This window comes from Haemorhous mexicanus, chromosome 2, assembly GCF_027477595.1.
Source record: "Haemorhous mexicanus isolate bHaeMex1 chromosome 2, bHaeMex1.pri, whole genome shotgun sequence".
Taxonomy (NCBI): Eukaryota; Metazoa; Chordata; class Aves; order Passeriformes; family Fringillidae; genus Haemorhous; species Haemorhous mexicanus.
Window position 1 is genome coordinate 113,849,229 of NC_082342.1, and position 17,516 is coordinate 113,866,744.

Below are 17,516 nucleotides of genomic sequence, written 5' to 3' on the forward strand. Positions count from 1 at the left end.
TAGAGATATGCAGCATTTCAATGTTCCAATATAACATATTTCCAGGCACTGGGATTTTGAAGTTGATAGTCTCATGGTTTTGAAAAGGAATGAAAAGAGAGAAAGACCTAGTAGTTGATAAAATAAGAACATTAAATGTAGTCACCTGGTGAACTTGTGCTTACAGTCCTCAGCTTCCAAAACTTCACCTTTGATAAGACTCTTAAATATTCAAGACTTTTTTTTTTCCTATGCAATTCCAGCCTTACACAGTTTCCTTTTAATTGATTAAATTACTGGAGACTTAATCATTCCCTCATTATCACAGATCTCCAGGCAAGGGTTATTTCTGTTTTTACCCCCCAAGTTTAGTTTCATTTTGGTTTCACAAAGAATAAAGCCAGTTTACAGCTGATTTTCCTACTGTAAAACATGATACCTAGAAATGCTGGCAGAAGGACTGTCTGATGTCCTGCTGGTAGGTGTCTAATAAATCTGATATCTACTTCCAACAGACTAAAGATGAAAATCCAGCAGTTTTCACTAGTTGGTGATTGTGACTGAATTTTCCCTAATGGCATACCCTAAGAAGGAACCATGTTCTTTAATTTCTTGATCAGCTGTGTCAGACAGAAATCAGCTGAGCTGACATCCTAAAAGAAAAAAAAAGCTATAAGGAAAATGAGCAATTTCCCAATGTGATTGCCCCCTTCCCTTGACTGGTGAGGACTGGCTGTGCCTTGTTTAGGGTGCCCACCAGTGAGATGGCTAACAAAAGGAACCATGCATCACATCCCTGCTGACCAGTTTAGAACAAAACAGTTTTCCCCTTGAGAAAGGAACTGGTGAGCTAAGAAGAAATAATGGCACCAATAGTAACTGTTCCAGTACTTTGTAATCAGTAAATACCTTGTTCAGTTCCTCCTTTTCATTTGTACATTTTATTGACAGTCTTTTCTTCAGAGAGATCTCTACAGGCAATCTTGCAACATTCTATAAGAGCTTTGCTTGTGTGAGGAATGTCTGGTGTCAGTAGAAAATTCTTATAACTGACTTCATCAGGAGACCTTGCTGATGATGGTACTAACAGCCTTATTTCCACAAGAGGAGATACAAGAAATTGCCATGGCTTATCAGGAAGGCAGATGCTGCCAGGATTTTTTTCACATATTTCTAATTCAGTCTTCCCTTGTTTTGTTTTAAGGTCCTATTTCCGATAACATGAAAACACACAAAATGCTACTTCAAAGTCAGGCTTCAGGGCCTGATTAAAACAGAGAAATGCAGAAAAATTAAGAGCTCCAATCCATATTTAATTTATCTAAAAAATTCAGAGTATACTATGCTAATCCCTGTGTCTTTCACACTTCAGCAAATGAAGTTAATGCCAGAGTGGTACAGGGGCTTCTGCAACCCCTTCCCTTGTTCTGAGTTTGAAATTTGAGTATTACTTGAATGCTGATACCCTGTGAGTCAATACACAGGTGTGTAGGTAGGAGAAAGCAGACCAACAATCCCAGCCTGTTCTGTTTCTGTATTTATTAAGATCAGTAAACAATTGTGGTAATCTAAGACAGATCTATAATGCTGACCTTCACAAAGTCAGGCTACCATACAGAGTCTGTAATATTCAGTCAATGCTACATTGGTTCTTTGCTAAAAGACTGAAAAAATAATATACCCTATCTCTTTTGTGGTTATCAAATTCTTCAACTTTTGCAGTATCACACAATCTCTTATCTTAGTTCAGAGAGCTTAACATGTATCAATGTTCCATCAACAATGAAATGCTAAAGAGAAAAGAATATAAAATAGAGCAGCATTTTTCATTTACTTACTATAGAAGTGTTAGGAAGTGAAACTTCTTACATATTAGCAGCTTGTTAAATGACTACATTTGAGTCTGTTCTGCAGGCATGATAAATTATTCAGATAGCTGAAAAATATTGATTCATTACCATTTCTCATTAATATTTATGTGTTACATGGTGAAGAGTGCAAGAGGGGTATATTTATTATGTTTGACTTAAGTATTTTCTGCCATCTCTAGGGTGCTGTCCAGCATGACAAATGCAATCTTGGCTCGAGTTTATAACCATAATGATCTGGACCTAATGGCAAAAGAAGCCACTATCCCAATAATCAATGGATTGTCTGATTTATACCATCCTCTTCAGATTTTAGCTGATTACCTAACTCTTCAGGTAAAAATATAAACTTTTTTTTTTTTTTTGCTAATTCTTTGTAAGTATTTGGGGAAGTCAGCTTCAAATCCATTTATCCCTAGGTTTTTCAAAGAAGCAATTATATGGCACTTGTTGTTTAAAGAGATCTTCATCCAGCAATATAATTAAGGACCTGTTTAATTTAAAACAATTACATAGTCCTATCAGCTGTAGTGGGACTGAAGTTAAGCATAAAATTAAATATTTTATTGGAATTAGTCTGCAATTCAAAGAATGTACAGAGGGCTGTACATATTAAGACAAAGATGAGAACCTGGCTCAGGCAAAGCCAGCAGAAGTTTTTCCATTGGCTTAAAAACACTCAGTAGTTTCCTCTTGATTCCTCCCTAATCTGTGGACATCTTAAAAGGAATCACTATTTATGTATTAGGAAATTGGTTGAACAAATTTGTTTTGAAAAGCCAGTTAATGTTACCAGTACAAATGCTTAGTGTTCAGCCACTTAAACCAGTTTAAACTTTTCTCACATCAAAGAACAGTTATAAAAGATTGTATTTTTTATTTTTTAACTAATGTAACAGTGGATCTGACAACAGGATAATATTTTACACACAGACTACCTGATGTTTATCTGTAAACAGAAGGACTATGTGGTTTTACAATCAGTTGAGGATCTGGCTTATAAAAAAGATTATTATACTGCAGGGCTGGTTGACAGCTATGATGAACTCCTCTGACCTTGTTTACTTTCTGAATGAATAAAAACCACACTGCTTGAAGATGGTAGGGCAGAATAATTTTCTGAATTATTCAGCTAAGTTTCTCAGTTGTTGTGGACTTTGCTATGGGACATTCAGTGTGTGGAAAAGATCTAGTGGGAGTAATATTACATTACTCATGCTTTAGAGCTTAAATAGTGGAAGACTCATGTGTTTGCTGAACATCACTCCTTTATTTAAAGTATTTTTTGGTAAATTTTTTATATTCATGGTGAAGAGACCAGCAAAAATTGGTGAACTTGAGACTAAAATGCTTACAGACCTCAGGATAAAGGAGATTTGTGAGATCACATTGAGCCAGCTTCAATGTTCAAATTGCACAAGAGACAGTAGGCTGTAATGAGAATGTCATCATTTTGTTGTTAACACTGTGTTCAAACATAAGTCAGGAGAATTTTCTGGTTGTGTTTTGTGGGGTGTTCTGTTTTGGAAACACCTTATTAATTAGCATTTTATCACTTGTGAGTAACATTCTTCAGAACAATCTGTGACTCACAGCCCACACAGCCATGGGTACTTTTGCCCCTAAATGTGGTTTTATCTCGGCCACCAACTCCAGCTCCCAGGCTCACAGTGTTGTTGCCTTCTACTCCACCTCCAGCTAATGAAGAGAGTCCAATGAGCATCCCAGTCACCTTCTGGAGATGCATCTCTTTCTGCACTGATCTTAGGGGGAAGCCTGTGGAAAGCAGCAGAATGAGAACATGCCCTGTTGATCACCCTCTGCTCCTCCATTGCATCCTCTTACAGGACAGCCATGGTAGAAGCTCCTGGTGAACATGAGCCCTGGCTGCACTCTTCCCTGGCTTGAATTCCAAGGGCAGCACCAACAGCTGTGGGTGTTCTTGCTGCACCAGACACCAGGGAGGCTGTCTTTGGTGGTGAAGAAACAGGTCCATAGCAGTTGGTGCTCAAACAAAAGACATATTTGACATGGAGAAGTGTCATGACAAAGTGAGCACTTACAGAGATCACAAGGAATGGCTCAGCTTTTATACAGCTTTTATACAGACATGGAAGACTTTTTAAAATTTGCAGCACTTTCACACTCAGCTCAATAAGCAGAGCACCATTTCCTCCATTTGCCCATCTCTCTCAATTCTTTCCAGCATGTTCCTTAGCCCAAAATCTGTCAGATCTTTATAGGGCAGCTGGGTGGCCACCCTGCTGTGCAAGGGCATGTTGCACTGCTGGTGGCTGACTCACTTTCCATTCCTGCTTTTTTATCCAGGAGAGAGGGGCAAGCAGGGGAGAGCTCTCAGCAGCTCCCTGTTGGTGATGGCACTGCCTGAACTCTCCCTTTCTGTTCTTCTGCTCCCTTTTTTTCCTCTTTGCACTGTACAGAGAGTTGGAGAAGACTGGAGTGGCATGTAATGAAACACTGTTTTAATCATATAATGAACCTTACCAGGCCACAGAAGTGAGATTAACTCTTGAAGAGGTGTGAGCCACAGGGTCTGGTTGCTACTTACCCCAATCAAGTTTCATATGGGATTTTCAGCAAGATGTCATCCAAGTACTGTCTGGAAGAAGATTAATACGGGGATGTGGAATGGTACCACTGATTCTTTAAATGAGTTGAAAGACTATACATAACATTTAGACTGTTTCTGTGTAATGCAAAGGCAATTTATTTGATTTATACATATATGCAAACTACAGTAGTGGCACAGACTGCTAGCCTAATATTTAAATGTAGCTACAGATTTTGTGCAGCTTCTTTCTCCTTAAAAAATGTCTCTTCTCTATCCCTATAAATATTTTCCTGCCTGGATCTGTTCCTCCCTGCTGTCAGTACATATCCAAAATGTAGGGTTTTTATTTTCTTTTATATTTTTCTTTTTTGTTTTCCAGTGCAGTTCTATATGCACTCTGGCCCTCTTCATGCTTAGCACATTTTTCTCCTTCCATTTTCTATATCCTATTAATTTTGTTGTGTGCCTTCTTGAACCCTCCTCAAAAACTTTCTCTTTGGTCTGAAACTATATAATTGCATGATTTGTTTTGAAAAAATATTTTCTTGCTTATAGCTTCTATTCCCTTTTCACAGGTTCATTTTAGTACTGTTATTTTAGTATAGTCCATTGCATCCCCCAAACAATGCAGCTGGTTTATTTCAGGGCTGTCAATTCTCATTCTGCATTCAGGGCAAATTCTCATCCTGGAAATGCTCTTTTCAGATCATGCAGTGTGCTCCTGTTATGGATACTGGGGTGAGATTCCTCAGGTTCAGCATCCTCCTGCCCAGTGCCTTCTTCTTGAGCAGCCTGGATCCTCTCATGTGTTTGAAGCCTAAGCTGGCCCTTTCCCTAAATATTGCACTCAGGGTTAATGCCCTCCATTAAGCCAAGAAAAATGTTTTCCTTAACCTATATATACACTATCTTCCTTCTTAAAGTTTGTGTTGAATTGAGTGTGCTTGAGTTAAAACCCACTCAAAATGGTTACAAGCACGTAAAGAACCCATTTTTGAGGATTTGGGGATTTGGCCTTTAAAGACTGTGAGTTTGTGAGCACACACTGAGCCCCTTAACTCCCCTGCTTGTTCTTTAGCAGCCATGAGCTGAATCCACCCAGTGCCTCTCAGTGTCCTGGGCAGGAGCTTGGCTCAGCTTCTGCTCTGCTCATGGGGGCTGGGGGGCAGCATCACACAATCTGTATTCCAGAGACAGCCCGGGTATTGACATTGATTCAATTGATATTAATGTCACTGGCCAAATCAGCTCACTTGTAGCTGGCTGCAGGATGGCCAGACTGGTAATTAGAGTGGATCCATATGCCACTAGCTTTTTATGTCACTGGTCTGGGGGGAATTTTCTTTTTCAGAAAGCAACGGTTGGCATAAGAAATACATTGGTGATTTCTTTTTAAAGAGTAACAAATAATGCTGGCCAGCTAGAAAAGGGCTGCAATATATTCTTAAATTCTCCTTGCTGTGTGATCCCAAGACCTCAAATTATTACAATTTTCAAATTCATCACCATCATCATCCTTATTATAACAATTAGAAATCCCAACTAAGACCTGTCCATTACCTCTAAAATATACTACATCAATAACCATGACAAAAACTAGTGTGGGAATAAGAAAGAGAACTGGCCCAGCATCTGCCTTAAGCCCAGTTTGAGAACCAGAAGATCCAAGTTTGCCCAGTTTCTCATTTACTGGATTGCACTGTCTCCCGAAGGGCTAAAGCTTTGATTAGTCCCTGGCATTCCATTTTAAAATTTGACAGATTATTGATTCATTATTCAAAAGCTTGTTTTAATTGAGGGCTGTTATGACAGTTGTGGTCAAACATTTCAGAATTAATCTATAATGGTGTCAGAGTTTCAGTCTCGCTGGAAGCAAGTCCAGGCAGAGGCAGACACAAATGTCCCTAATTAGTTAACCCAGCCTTCTCCACACATACAGCAGGGTCAAATCACTGAGCAGACTTATTTCTACCCAGAGTTTCCTACACTGATACACTGCAGCCATGGATAAGAACAGAATGAAACATTTTAAAAGCAACATGAGGGTGAGAAAATTGAATGTAAAATTGGTATTACTTATTTCGCTGGGATTTTCCATGAAAATGACACAGGCAAGTTTTATGGCACTACAGCAGCTATTACTAGTTTGCTGAAGAGGCTTCATAAGGGAGAAGGGCTCTAGACTTTCTAAATGTGTTATTTTTTTGTGTGGCTTTACTAGGAATCATATTCCAAATGTAGAGTGAAACTCCAGAACACCCATGCAGGAGTAAATCCTACATCAATATGACATAATTTGTAAAAACTGGGGAGGGATGCAAAGGCGAAATTTCTTCAGAGGTTCTGGTGATCAACAGGTATTGTAAAGGCTCTCATTTAATTTAGTGTTACTATCATGGCAAACACTTTTAGCAGGATTTCACCTGTATGATTGTGTAAGCACATACTATAAAATAGGGAGTGAGCAGGAGAGGAACTGTGTCTCATTTACTGTAGCTTTTGTATTACCTCCAAGCTTTCTGATTCTGACCAACAGAGTCACCTCATCTTTGCTGGAAGCTGAGGGGGTGTGTTTGCTTATAAGCAGTACAGTCACAGTCACAGTGATCTGGCTTTAGATGAAGAGGTTTGAATTACAGCAGCAGTGCACCAGTGGCAGCATAAAGCCTAGCACAGGATACAAAACAGGCTTCACTGGCATACACACAGCTTGATTCTGCCTTGCTATGACTCTTTCCATTAGCAAAACATCTTCATTAAAATCAGTTCAGCTATATCCACTCTACACAGTAGTCACTGCAGATTTGGTTTGCAATTTTCACTGCATATCAGGGATCATTATACAGACACGTCCAATACTCCATATTTTATCTGTAACAGCCAGTAGCTTGGGAAAACAGAGGAAAGCACTTAGTATGCACTGTGCTTCTTTTAATGCAGAGTAGCAGCTGGCAGTAAGGTGAAGTTGTTTAACATAGCAATGTATTTGTGACTCTAGTCAATGCTTTGAGTATTAAGGCTGAGATGTCTATTTTTAAACAGTGAGATGAAAAGAACTCAGTACTGTCTCACTTGCTTCTGGCTGTGGGTTCTGGTCTCAGCTATCACTAAGCTCTAAATGGAAACAACAACTTAAATAAATGCTTTAGTTTGGCCTTCTCCTAGGAGCACCATTGCTAGGAGATGTGGAAGGACATTGAAAGATCCTTGGAGACCTGCAGAATGGTTATACTGAAATAACTTCCATGTCCACACAGTCCTGATTTGTTCTCCTGTAAATGCCCTTGAATCCAACCTCTGCCAATGAGCCTGCTGTTAACAGTCTTTGACTGAAAACCTGATATTTTTGCAATATCATAGTTTTAGCCCTTAAACCTGAACAGTCTAGGACTCTATCCAGTTTAGATATTTACAGCACTTTAATGTCATTCAATTTTCGAGTACTGCTATTTCTGACTCAAAATTGTGGTCACTGAAAGAAATGCTAATAACTTTGTTGCAGAACAACTTCACAAACTATTTGTTTAGGACAAGCTGCTGCCAGGAGAGGAGGGGGTGGTCCCAGCCCTTTTCCTGTTCAGTCTTTTGGCATATTTTCTGCAACTGCCTGCAAGGTTGCCACTTAGTACAATGTGGATGCTTATCCTCTCTGACAAGCATTGAATCATATCACACAAAGTGTTGAAACACTGTCTGGCTTCCAGCTACTACAATGCAATTGTAGCGTGGCCCAGATTTGAACTAAGAATAAAAGGCTCTCCAGAAATTGTTTCAAGTCATGAGATAGAGTTTTACAGAGCAGGCTTATAGGACAATTTGGTTGCATCTTTGTAAAAATTTTGGTATCAGCTTAAGTGCCTATAAACATGCATATTTAAAACATGGCTCATTAAGGAGCCTCAAATTGTCCTGCTCTGGAAGTATGTAACCCCTGTTACTCTTGTTCCTCCTTAGGCCTTGTCTCCTTGGGGTGGAGGGACAGAGTAACTGCACATGGCCAGGCTGTAAGTGCCATCAGGCAACGCCACAGTTAACTCTGTAATGCTGTTTCAAGTTTGGGTAATCCACATTATAAAAAATATCCCTGCACTCTTTGGTTGAACAATGGAGAACAAATGCTGCAGGCCATGAGTGGCACAGCTGCTTTCAGAGTACTGCTCCTTGCTGTCCTGTGCAGCTGGGGGTGAAAATGCACTCCCAGGACCTGGCCACTGCCATGGCCACAGGGAACAGCATGCAGAGGCAACCAAGCCAGAGCAAACCTCAATAGGGTTATTTTCACAATCTGGGGAAAAGCTGGAAGGAGCTCAATTCCAGGCATTAGGACTGTCTCTAAATCAATAACTTCTAACATTCAGTGATGTTTATGAGGCCCAAAGAACAGCTGTACATCAGTGATGCTAAAATCACTTTGTATCTGCTGCAGCCTGAGCCTCACCACGTGGCACATGTGTCCTTCTCACATGTGCCAATGTGTCCTTCTCCAGGGGAAGCAGCAGCACTTGGCCCTTCTTGTATGACAGGGGGGCTTTCCTTCTGTGACCATCCTGTAGGAGCAGCAATTCCAGGTGTGGTCCATGCAGGCAGCACTTGAAGGCAGCCAGCTGCCTTTACACAGACCCTTCTGATCATTCCCTCTTGTCCATCAGCCTGCCCAGCTCCTCTGGAATGTAACCCCAGGGCTTGTGATTGCTTTGGCAGGAGCACTATGGAGGGCTGAAGGGGCTCACCATGGCCTGGATCGGGGATGGCAACAACATCCTGCACTCCTTCATGACGAGCGCAGCAAAGCTGGGAATGCACCTGAGGATTGCCACTCCCAGGGTAAGAAAAAGCAAACCCGTGGAGGAAGGAAGGCAAACTGCACCCAGGCTTGTCTCAAACACTCAGGCATTGCTCAAAAGCCCAGCTGGAGGTGCCTGCATCTATCTTGGGTGCCTGTTTTCAGAACCAAGGTACAAAATCTAGTTGTTGGGATGCAAAGCAGGATTGATTCTACTGAGTCCAACATCAGAAATGGGGATACATGACAGGAGTATAAATCATGGAGGATCACAGTTCCATCTGATAAAGCCTTTTAAAGCCATCCAATGTACTCTCGCCATAAAAAGAAAAAGAAAAACAAACAAAACAAAACAAAACAAAACAAAAATACCTGTTTCAGATAGGTGGAAGTGTTGCATCTCATTTAATGTAAATTGGTGGTGCAGCATTTTAGAATGTTGCATTGTAATACAATATAAAATATTTTAAAAATCAGTTAAGAACAAAAAAATTACATGTTGTATATGCATTTAATTCTGTAATTGTCAAAATACATTTTTCTTATATTTTTAGAACACTTTTCAATACTTTATCTCCAAAATAAACTTTCAACAAAATCATCATAGTTTCCTCAAGTTTTACAGTTCTGAAAGGTATTCTTCTTCCATGGCCAATGGTTCAATAAGTATTTTTCTAACCATTCTTATTAATTAGTGAAGATCTTACATATGTTCCATGATGTCTTACCCATCATCTCTTTTGTCAGGGTTTTGAACCAGACCCCAGGATAACTAAAATAACTGAACAGAACTCCAAAGAGGTAGGAGCCTAAGAAACAGCCTAGTAGAATAGTTTGAATAGAGTTTATTTTCATTATAAATGAAGTTCCTTGTCTTAGAGATCTTCCTTACTTTATTCCCTTCAGTATGGTACCAAGTTACTTCTCACCACAGACCCTTTGGAAGCTGCAGACAGTGCCAATGTCTTAGTCACAGACACATGGATAAGCATGGGACAAGAGGAGGAGAAGAAAGAAAGACTAAAGGCCTTTCAAGGTTATCAGATTACAATGCAGGTAAAAACTGAGATTTTGTGTTTTATTTACATTTTTACACTTTGCATTTATAAGAATCAACATCAACCAAGCATGATTTTGGGGGATTTTGAGTGGAGGCATCGAAAGCCACATGCAAACCTCCCTCCAGCTTAAAAAACTCCCTGATAACAAAATTTGAGTTATGTCATACACTCCACATGGCTTGGCCTCTTTCAGAGCTTCCCAATGAGATCCAGCCCCAGAACATGTGCAGCAGAGGGGTTTTCACTCCACTTCTAAACTCAGGGAAATTGGAATGACTTGTTGACTTTTGTGAAGTCAGCATTGAACTCTTACAGACTTGCATGGAGATATTCCCATCTCATTCACAGATGAGGAATTCTTTTGAAGTCTGTGGGATTCTTCTGAGTTCATCATCCAAGTAACCAAAGTGGGAGTTAATATAAAATTTGTTAACCTTTTTACTAGTTAAGGATTTTACTAATTTCCTCACATATGTCTGTGTTTCATATGCTTTTTAATCTACAGACTGCAAAATCTGCTGCTTCCAACTGGACTTTTTTACACTGTCTACCCAGAAAACCTGAAGAAGTTGATGATGAAGTATTTTATTCTCCACAGTCACTGGTTTTCCAGGAGGCTGAAAACAGAAAATGGACAATTATGGTAAGAAAAAAAAAGAAAAGAAGATAACATTATTTGAAGGTTAGGGTCAATTCTGTTCTGCCTTACATAACAGGTTTGAATTCAACCTGGTTTCACAATAAATAGTGAATGTTAAAACATATGTTTCAAATTTACCCCAGGCCACATCACAATTCTGACTATAGACAACATTAGTAGCACAAATACTTCTGGACATAAATGTGATCTATTTTGGTGATATTCTGCTGTTGCTTGACCCAGGTTTTATCACTAAATGAAATCTACAATATAAACTGTCACTTTTTTTGGTAATTATATCACTGGATTTACTCTAATGATTAACTCAACTTCTCAATTAAAACATGTTAAATGCTGAGGTCCCAGGGTCTGATTTTAGAAACTGCAGTTTCCCAAACACTTAAAGCCAGTTATTTTCTCTCAGGAAAAGCTGCTGCTGACACCAATGGGAACTTGCCCTGAGAAAATGCTGGAAGAGCAAAGATTTGAAAGATCCTAGAAAGTTATGGTGTGGGTGACACTGTGTGATCATGGGAACCATGAGGGGACACTGGGCATTTAATATAAACCATCACTCCCCTCTCAGCATTCCTAGAATTTCAGAAAATTACTGCCAGATCTCAGTAGCCTATTATTTATTTTTGGCTTTAGATCCACCAAGCTGACAAAAGCTAGTGAAAACTTTCAGAGGTGAAAAGAAAATCAGAGATGGCATTGTCATAGTTCTGAGATGAAGTCTGGATGTGTTCCAAATGAATAAATAAGGGGTTTAGTGTTGTGTTTGCTAAAACCTCATATATTGGACACAGTCAAAATTACTAACAAATTTGTGTTAAATTAATAGTTTTGTCCTTAATATTCAACAAAATGCTTGGATTTTTTGTTTTAATTTTGCAGCGTTTCTAATTGTCCTAATTATTATTTTTAAAAAATAGAAAATAAGCCCTTTACTTTGGGTTCCAGATGCACATTTTTGGAGGGGCTGGGGGGGGGTGGGAGAAAGGAAAATATCATCTTTGTATTTTATCAACCTATAAAAATAATGAATGTATAGGTCTTGTTTATATAGTATTTTCTACCACTTGTAGCACAGAGAGCAAACAGAAGAATAGATTATTTGCTCAGCTGGAGATGCAAGCAGGGCTGAGTGCAGCCACAAATGGGCAGCACTGAGGGGCTGCACAGCTGTAATTCAGGCACCTCTGTGTGCCTGGCTAGCCCTGGCTATCAGTTTCTCTGGGTTTGCATTGAAGGCACTTGGGACAGTAGTTCATGTTTGGACTCAGGTGTTTATTATTTCTTATCAGTAAAACAGTCTCACAACCATGAGTTTGGCAGCTTTTCATTAGAAGGCACAAAATGGCCAACAATCTCTTGTTCCAAGGTCTTTTAAGACTAAACTATTCAATGAAGAGCTGACACCTAGATTATTTTCCCTTTTAACCCAGTAACTGATCCCAAAGAGCTGCAATGGGGACTTTTCTGCCCAATTACAAAATGCCACCCAAACCCATGGAGAAGGAGGAAGAAGAAGCATGAAGAAGAAACCCAGGACAACACCCTGTACTCTCCATCTTGCTTCCATCCACAACATACTAAAAGTCCCAAAACCTCAATTTCTCACCAAGTGACACACCTACACTGCTCTCTAGAATCTATTTCACACTTTTGTGGATTCCAGTCTATCTAGAAGTCCAGGAAACTTTCTCCATGACTGAGGGTCAAAGTCAGTGCTCCCCTGGGGGTCAGGGCACCCCAGAGCAGACAGAGAAATATTCCCAGTGCCCTGGGTTTCCACACTTGGCAGTGATGAGGGGAAAGGAAGGACAGGCAGCAAGACCACAGCCCCCAGAGAACCCTCACAAATCCAGTGCTGGGCCAGAATAACAGTGTGCAGTCAAATCTTGCTGTGAAATCACAGCACCAGGTAAAGAACCAGGTAAAGGCTTGCCAAGGCCAGGAAAGTGTGGGGTTTGTTGTGAGCACAGGCGTGGGAGGGACAGCAGAGCTGCTGCCACACCACATTTCATTTAGCTGACTAAATCACTGCCATTTCACAGCTGTGCCTAAGGCTGGGCAGGCAGGGCAGCAGGGGTGGATGGCACACTCTTAACCTCAGTGAGGATTTTCCACGTTTCACTACAGAAAGTATAGCTAAACTGGGATAAATTTCAGAGTCCATGTTCTAGCGTGGCTCTCACTGATGTTAATGGAAAGTGCTGGAATCCACAAACCACCCCATGCGATGTCTGGGTACCTACAGAATCTCCTAGAAGTAGCAGAGAATACATCACAACATGCCAAAAAGGCCTCAACATTTGATCTAAATGCTTGTGTGAATTGCTCCTAAGCTGTCCATTAATATATTTTGTCCACACTGAGAAAATCTATCAGCTACAATACAGAATATCCTAACTGATTTTCAGTTCTTGCCTGATTCATCATAAGAAATTCTAGCAAATAAATCTAAGTGTACCGTTTTTGTCAGGATAATAACTTTCAACACAAGGCTTCAGAGCTGGAAAATATTTCCCCCTTATTTATTTTTATGGAGTATCTGTTTCCAATGTGATTGGATTTTTTCCTCTCTTCCTCCTCTAGGCTGTCATGGTTTCCCTGCTGACAGATTACTCACCACAGCTACAAAAACCCACATTTTGATGCTTGGATTCCTGCCAGGAGAAAAATATTCCTCATCAGCAGAATATTCTGGTCTGCAAACACATCGATCTTCTTCAGAAAGGACCAAGGCAATGAGTGATTTTTTTAATAAAGCCATATAGTTAGCTGTATAATATTACATTACAGTTCTGAAAATGTTCAAGACAATAAACACCATTGCAGAAGCTGCTTTTCATCTGGATGCTCCGAGCTGGTCCTTCTTTTTGGAGATCAGCATCATGGAAAACATTCTAAGGTTGTACCTTAATGGTTGGGTCTGCCAGCAGCACAGGCATGGTACAGTCTAAGTGTAGGTGTGGTGGGCTTGCACTATGTGATACTGATGCCTAAAGATTTTTAGCTTTTTTATATATTTTTAGCTTTGTAGATTTTTAATATATAGTTGTATAGTTTCTAGTGCTTTTCCTGCCCTCTCTCACATTTTAGAACAATAAGGTAACCCTTTCTAACACATTCTTGAAATTCTGTTTAGTCTTATTCTCAAGAAGGTAATTTCTAACAAGGACATTTTGTTTTTCACCAGTATTTGAGAGACATTACAACATATAGGACAAAAAAACCCCTGGACCAGCTCCAGAGGTGCAGACACAAGGGTGGGTTACTGGGGCAACTGATCTCTGACTGGATGTATCTGCTAGATGTACTAATAAATTACCTTTATAAAAATTGTAGAAATCCTGTATCACACATGCACAGAGCCATTTTTGTGCACCTGACAGCTTTCATTAAAGAATTGTTTTTTATCTCACTTTATCTTAATGTTGTTTGGAAAGTTCTGTCTTTTGATTCTAGGCAGCAATATGACAGACATAAAATCAAATTGCTGATCTCGGGAAGTGTGTGTGGAGCAGCAGTGCTGCAGTTTGCCTTAGCTGTCTGAATTTCCTGAGCACCCTGTCTCCTATTTCTGTTCTCCAGCCAACCTCCAAATCCCACTCCTGTGTGACACCAAAAATATGGAGAACTTGTGAGCACTATCCTCCTCCATGACTTTCCTGTGGGCTGGTGCAGGGGGATATTGCTGTGGAATTGGAGTAGAGCTGTTTCCACGGAGCAGGATGCAGAAAGAGAGACAGCCAGAAGGAACTGGTTCATTCTGTGCCTATCTCCCCTAGACCTTCATTCCCCAAACAGAATTTTGGCTAAAGTGAATATTCTTTTTATTTTTTTTTTTCCTTAAGCAAGCACAAGGGGCACCACGTGATGAAATTTATACAACTTCTTTGCAGAAATTGCTGCATTTTGCCTTGCACTGTAACACAGCATACATTTCAGCTACTCCTTCTCAGTAGTAAACAAATCCATGACATTTGTAGTTTTTGTGATATTGGGTATGTGCATGTAATATTTCAGGCAAAGCTTTGAGTTAACTATTAACAAACATCTTCTTTGTTGTTTCTAAATAGTCTCTTATCTTTTTTTTTTTTTCCCCACTGTAATACTGGGACAATGTCTGTGATATTTAAAAAAATTCTGCAAATGGGTTTGCATTTTCTGACCAGCTGCAAAACATTATTCAGTTCCTTTCTAAACTGGAGTTCACTGCAGGGCCACACATCACTGAAATGAAAATAAAGATAGTTTTTTCCCTATCTATTTACAATTGATTTTTTGGTTTTGCAGGCATTTGTGTGTCTTGTTAAGATTAACATTTTCCTTTACAACATTACAGGGGTTTCAATAATTCAATGAACATTTACACTTCAGCGGAGATATAGCTGCATCAATGATGTAGGAATAGGGTATGTGCTAGAAATCAATGTTTTACTTCCCAGTTCAGCATGTGGAGGAAAATGCATGGAATACAGTATATTTCTGTATATGGTTGCAGTAAGTCCTGTTTTTTGAATTAGGTTCCAGTTCAGCAAGATATGTGGAAATAAGATTGGTCCTCTTGGACCTGGTGAGCTGTTCATGTGCTCAAATTTGAAGATGTCCTTATTGACCTGATTTTAGTGCTGTCTGAGAGTAAGACAGCTCACTTTGCTAGTCCTTTCATAAAAGCCTCATTAATATCAGTTTTATGGTGTTGCTCAATGTACTGTCAGTGAAGTCACACACATTTGTAATACCAAAGCTGCACAGCTAAATGTTTCAGGGTGAACAGTTTAACAATCCTGCTCCTCTTTTGATTCTCAGTGCTCTGATTAGAGCCAATGTGCATCTTGATTATTGCTGACTCTTTTTGTACTCAGGAATCTGAGCAGGATGCCAGGCAGCTGAATCCCCTTGACATTTTATAACACATGCACAGAGCTGCTGGCATAGTGTGTGAGTAAGAGGGTCCAACATTTCCAGGAGGGTGATTTCACTTCATTTTATTCCTCTGTGAACACATACAGCGAAGGATGACAGTCCCTGCTCTGTCTTGCACAAACTGCTCACACCTTGAGCTGTTCTGGTGCTTCATAGAAATACTGGGTGGACTTCACATATCCTGAGTACTGGATTACACTGTGTGGAATGGCTAACCCTCCTACACCCTCCTGCATGTGCAATACCCAGCCTGTGTGCTGGGAGCCAAAAACATCCCAGCAGGCAGATTTATGGAACATGTGTAGACTGCCTGCACAGTGCTCACAGAGCAGATCTGACACTTCCTGGAGGCATTGGATTGGTACCAAATAGACTTTCTGCCCCACAGACCCTAAAATGTGGTGCCCTGAAGGGTTTCTGTTATGCCTGTAGGGACTTTCACTGCCTTGACATACAGCAGAAAAGCACTGCAAAGATTAATCCACTTGGGTAGGTTAAGCATCCTGGGATAGCTGTGTGGTAGCTGTGGTAGTGTGCAAGACAGCATTATGATGCCACCCAGACTCCTCATTAATTCATTACTTGAATTTACTAGTGATGACTGCAAATGTGGTGAATAAGGAAAACAGCAATAATGTAGGGAGATTTTCTACAGGGGAAATCAGTTTACCAGCATTCGAAGGGCTTAAACCAAATGCATAACAGGTAGCATAACTAATAGCTTACAGTGTTTTTCATTTTTCATTACATTTATTATGCTTTAATCAGTAGGAGTGCTGTTTTCATTGCTGAGTGTACTTGAAGGATAGGTTGTTTTTTTCTCTGTGTTTTTACAGAGATGCTCCTGCCTGGCTCCTGATAGCCCAGACCTTCCACAAAAGTCCTGCTCTTCTGTTTGACCCAGAGAACAGCCCTGGGTCAGTTCAGGTCTATCAAGTCTTACCCACATCTGACTCATTCAATAATCCCCTGGTCCAGTATCTCACCCCACACATCTGCATGGTTGTGCTCTGGCCCCTCTCCAGAACCCTGCACTGGTGGGGGCAGCAGCCAGCCTAATCCAGCTCCTGCTCAGAGGCACAAGGTGTGGATTGACCTACCCCCGTCCTGTTCCTCTTCCCTGCAGGGCTGGTTGTGTGCTCCTGCTTGTGCAGGCTCATCCAGACCTCACACACAGGCAGGCACTGAGCTTGTGCTGTGTCCCAAGAGGGAATGTTCATGCTAAATTTGATGCTCAAAGTCCAGGTGTAGATCCAAAGTTAGTACTAAATCTGGCTCTGATCCCAGCTGAGGCCATGGGGGACCACAGGGGCCCAGAGGCACTTTAATGTCATTTTAGACAGCTGGGAGTCTTGGAGACATCTGCACAGATCCAGCAGATGGGACACAGGACCAATGGGACACTGAGGGCAGAAACTGGTGGCCAGCAAAGTCATCCTACAGCGCCTCAGATGGTCCCAAATCCAGTGCTTTGGCAGCCACTCCCTCACTATATTCATGGCCTGTAGAGGATTACTCCTGCTCTCTGCCTAGAAAGAAAAGTACAGGATTGCTTTTTAGCAGTTCCCAGACCCTGTAAATACTTGTTCTGCAGCACATTAACAGCAGTGGGGGGACTCATTGATTTTCTGTGTGTGATCTTCCAAAAGTGAGCTAACATTAACTAGAGATTTAG

At 40.5% G+C, this 17,516-nt stretch overlaps 1 protein-coding gene across 1 annotated transcript in view; it reads left to right on the forward strand.

The window, feature by feature from the left end:
- Positions 1 to 14,200, forward strand: part of OTC (ornithine transcarbamylase) — a 29,842-nt gene extending 15,642 nt beyond the window's left edge. The window contains exons 6-11 of the mRNA XM_059840327.1: positions 2,030 to 2,183; positions 9,121 to 9,243; positions 9,950 to 10,003; positions 10,109 to 10,258; positions 10,769 to 10,906; positions 13,505 to 14,200. Coding sequence (XP_059696310.1) covers positions 2,030 to 2,183; positions 9,121 to 9,243; positions 9,950 to 10,003; positions 10,109 to 10,258; positions 10,769 to 10,906; positions 13,505 to 13,564 — 679 coding nt within the window. The 3' untranslated portion in view covers positions 13,565 to 14,200. The remainder of the gene's footprint in view (positions 1 to 2,029; positions 2,184 to 9,120; positions 9,244 to 9,949; positions 10,004 to 10,108; positions 10,259 to 10,768; positions 10,907 to 13,504) is intronic.
- The last annotated feature ends 3,316 nt before the right edge of the window (positions 14,201 to 17,516 follow it).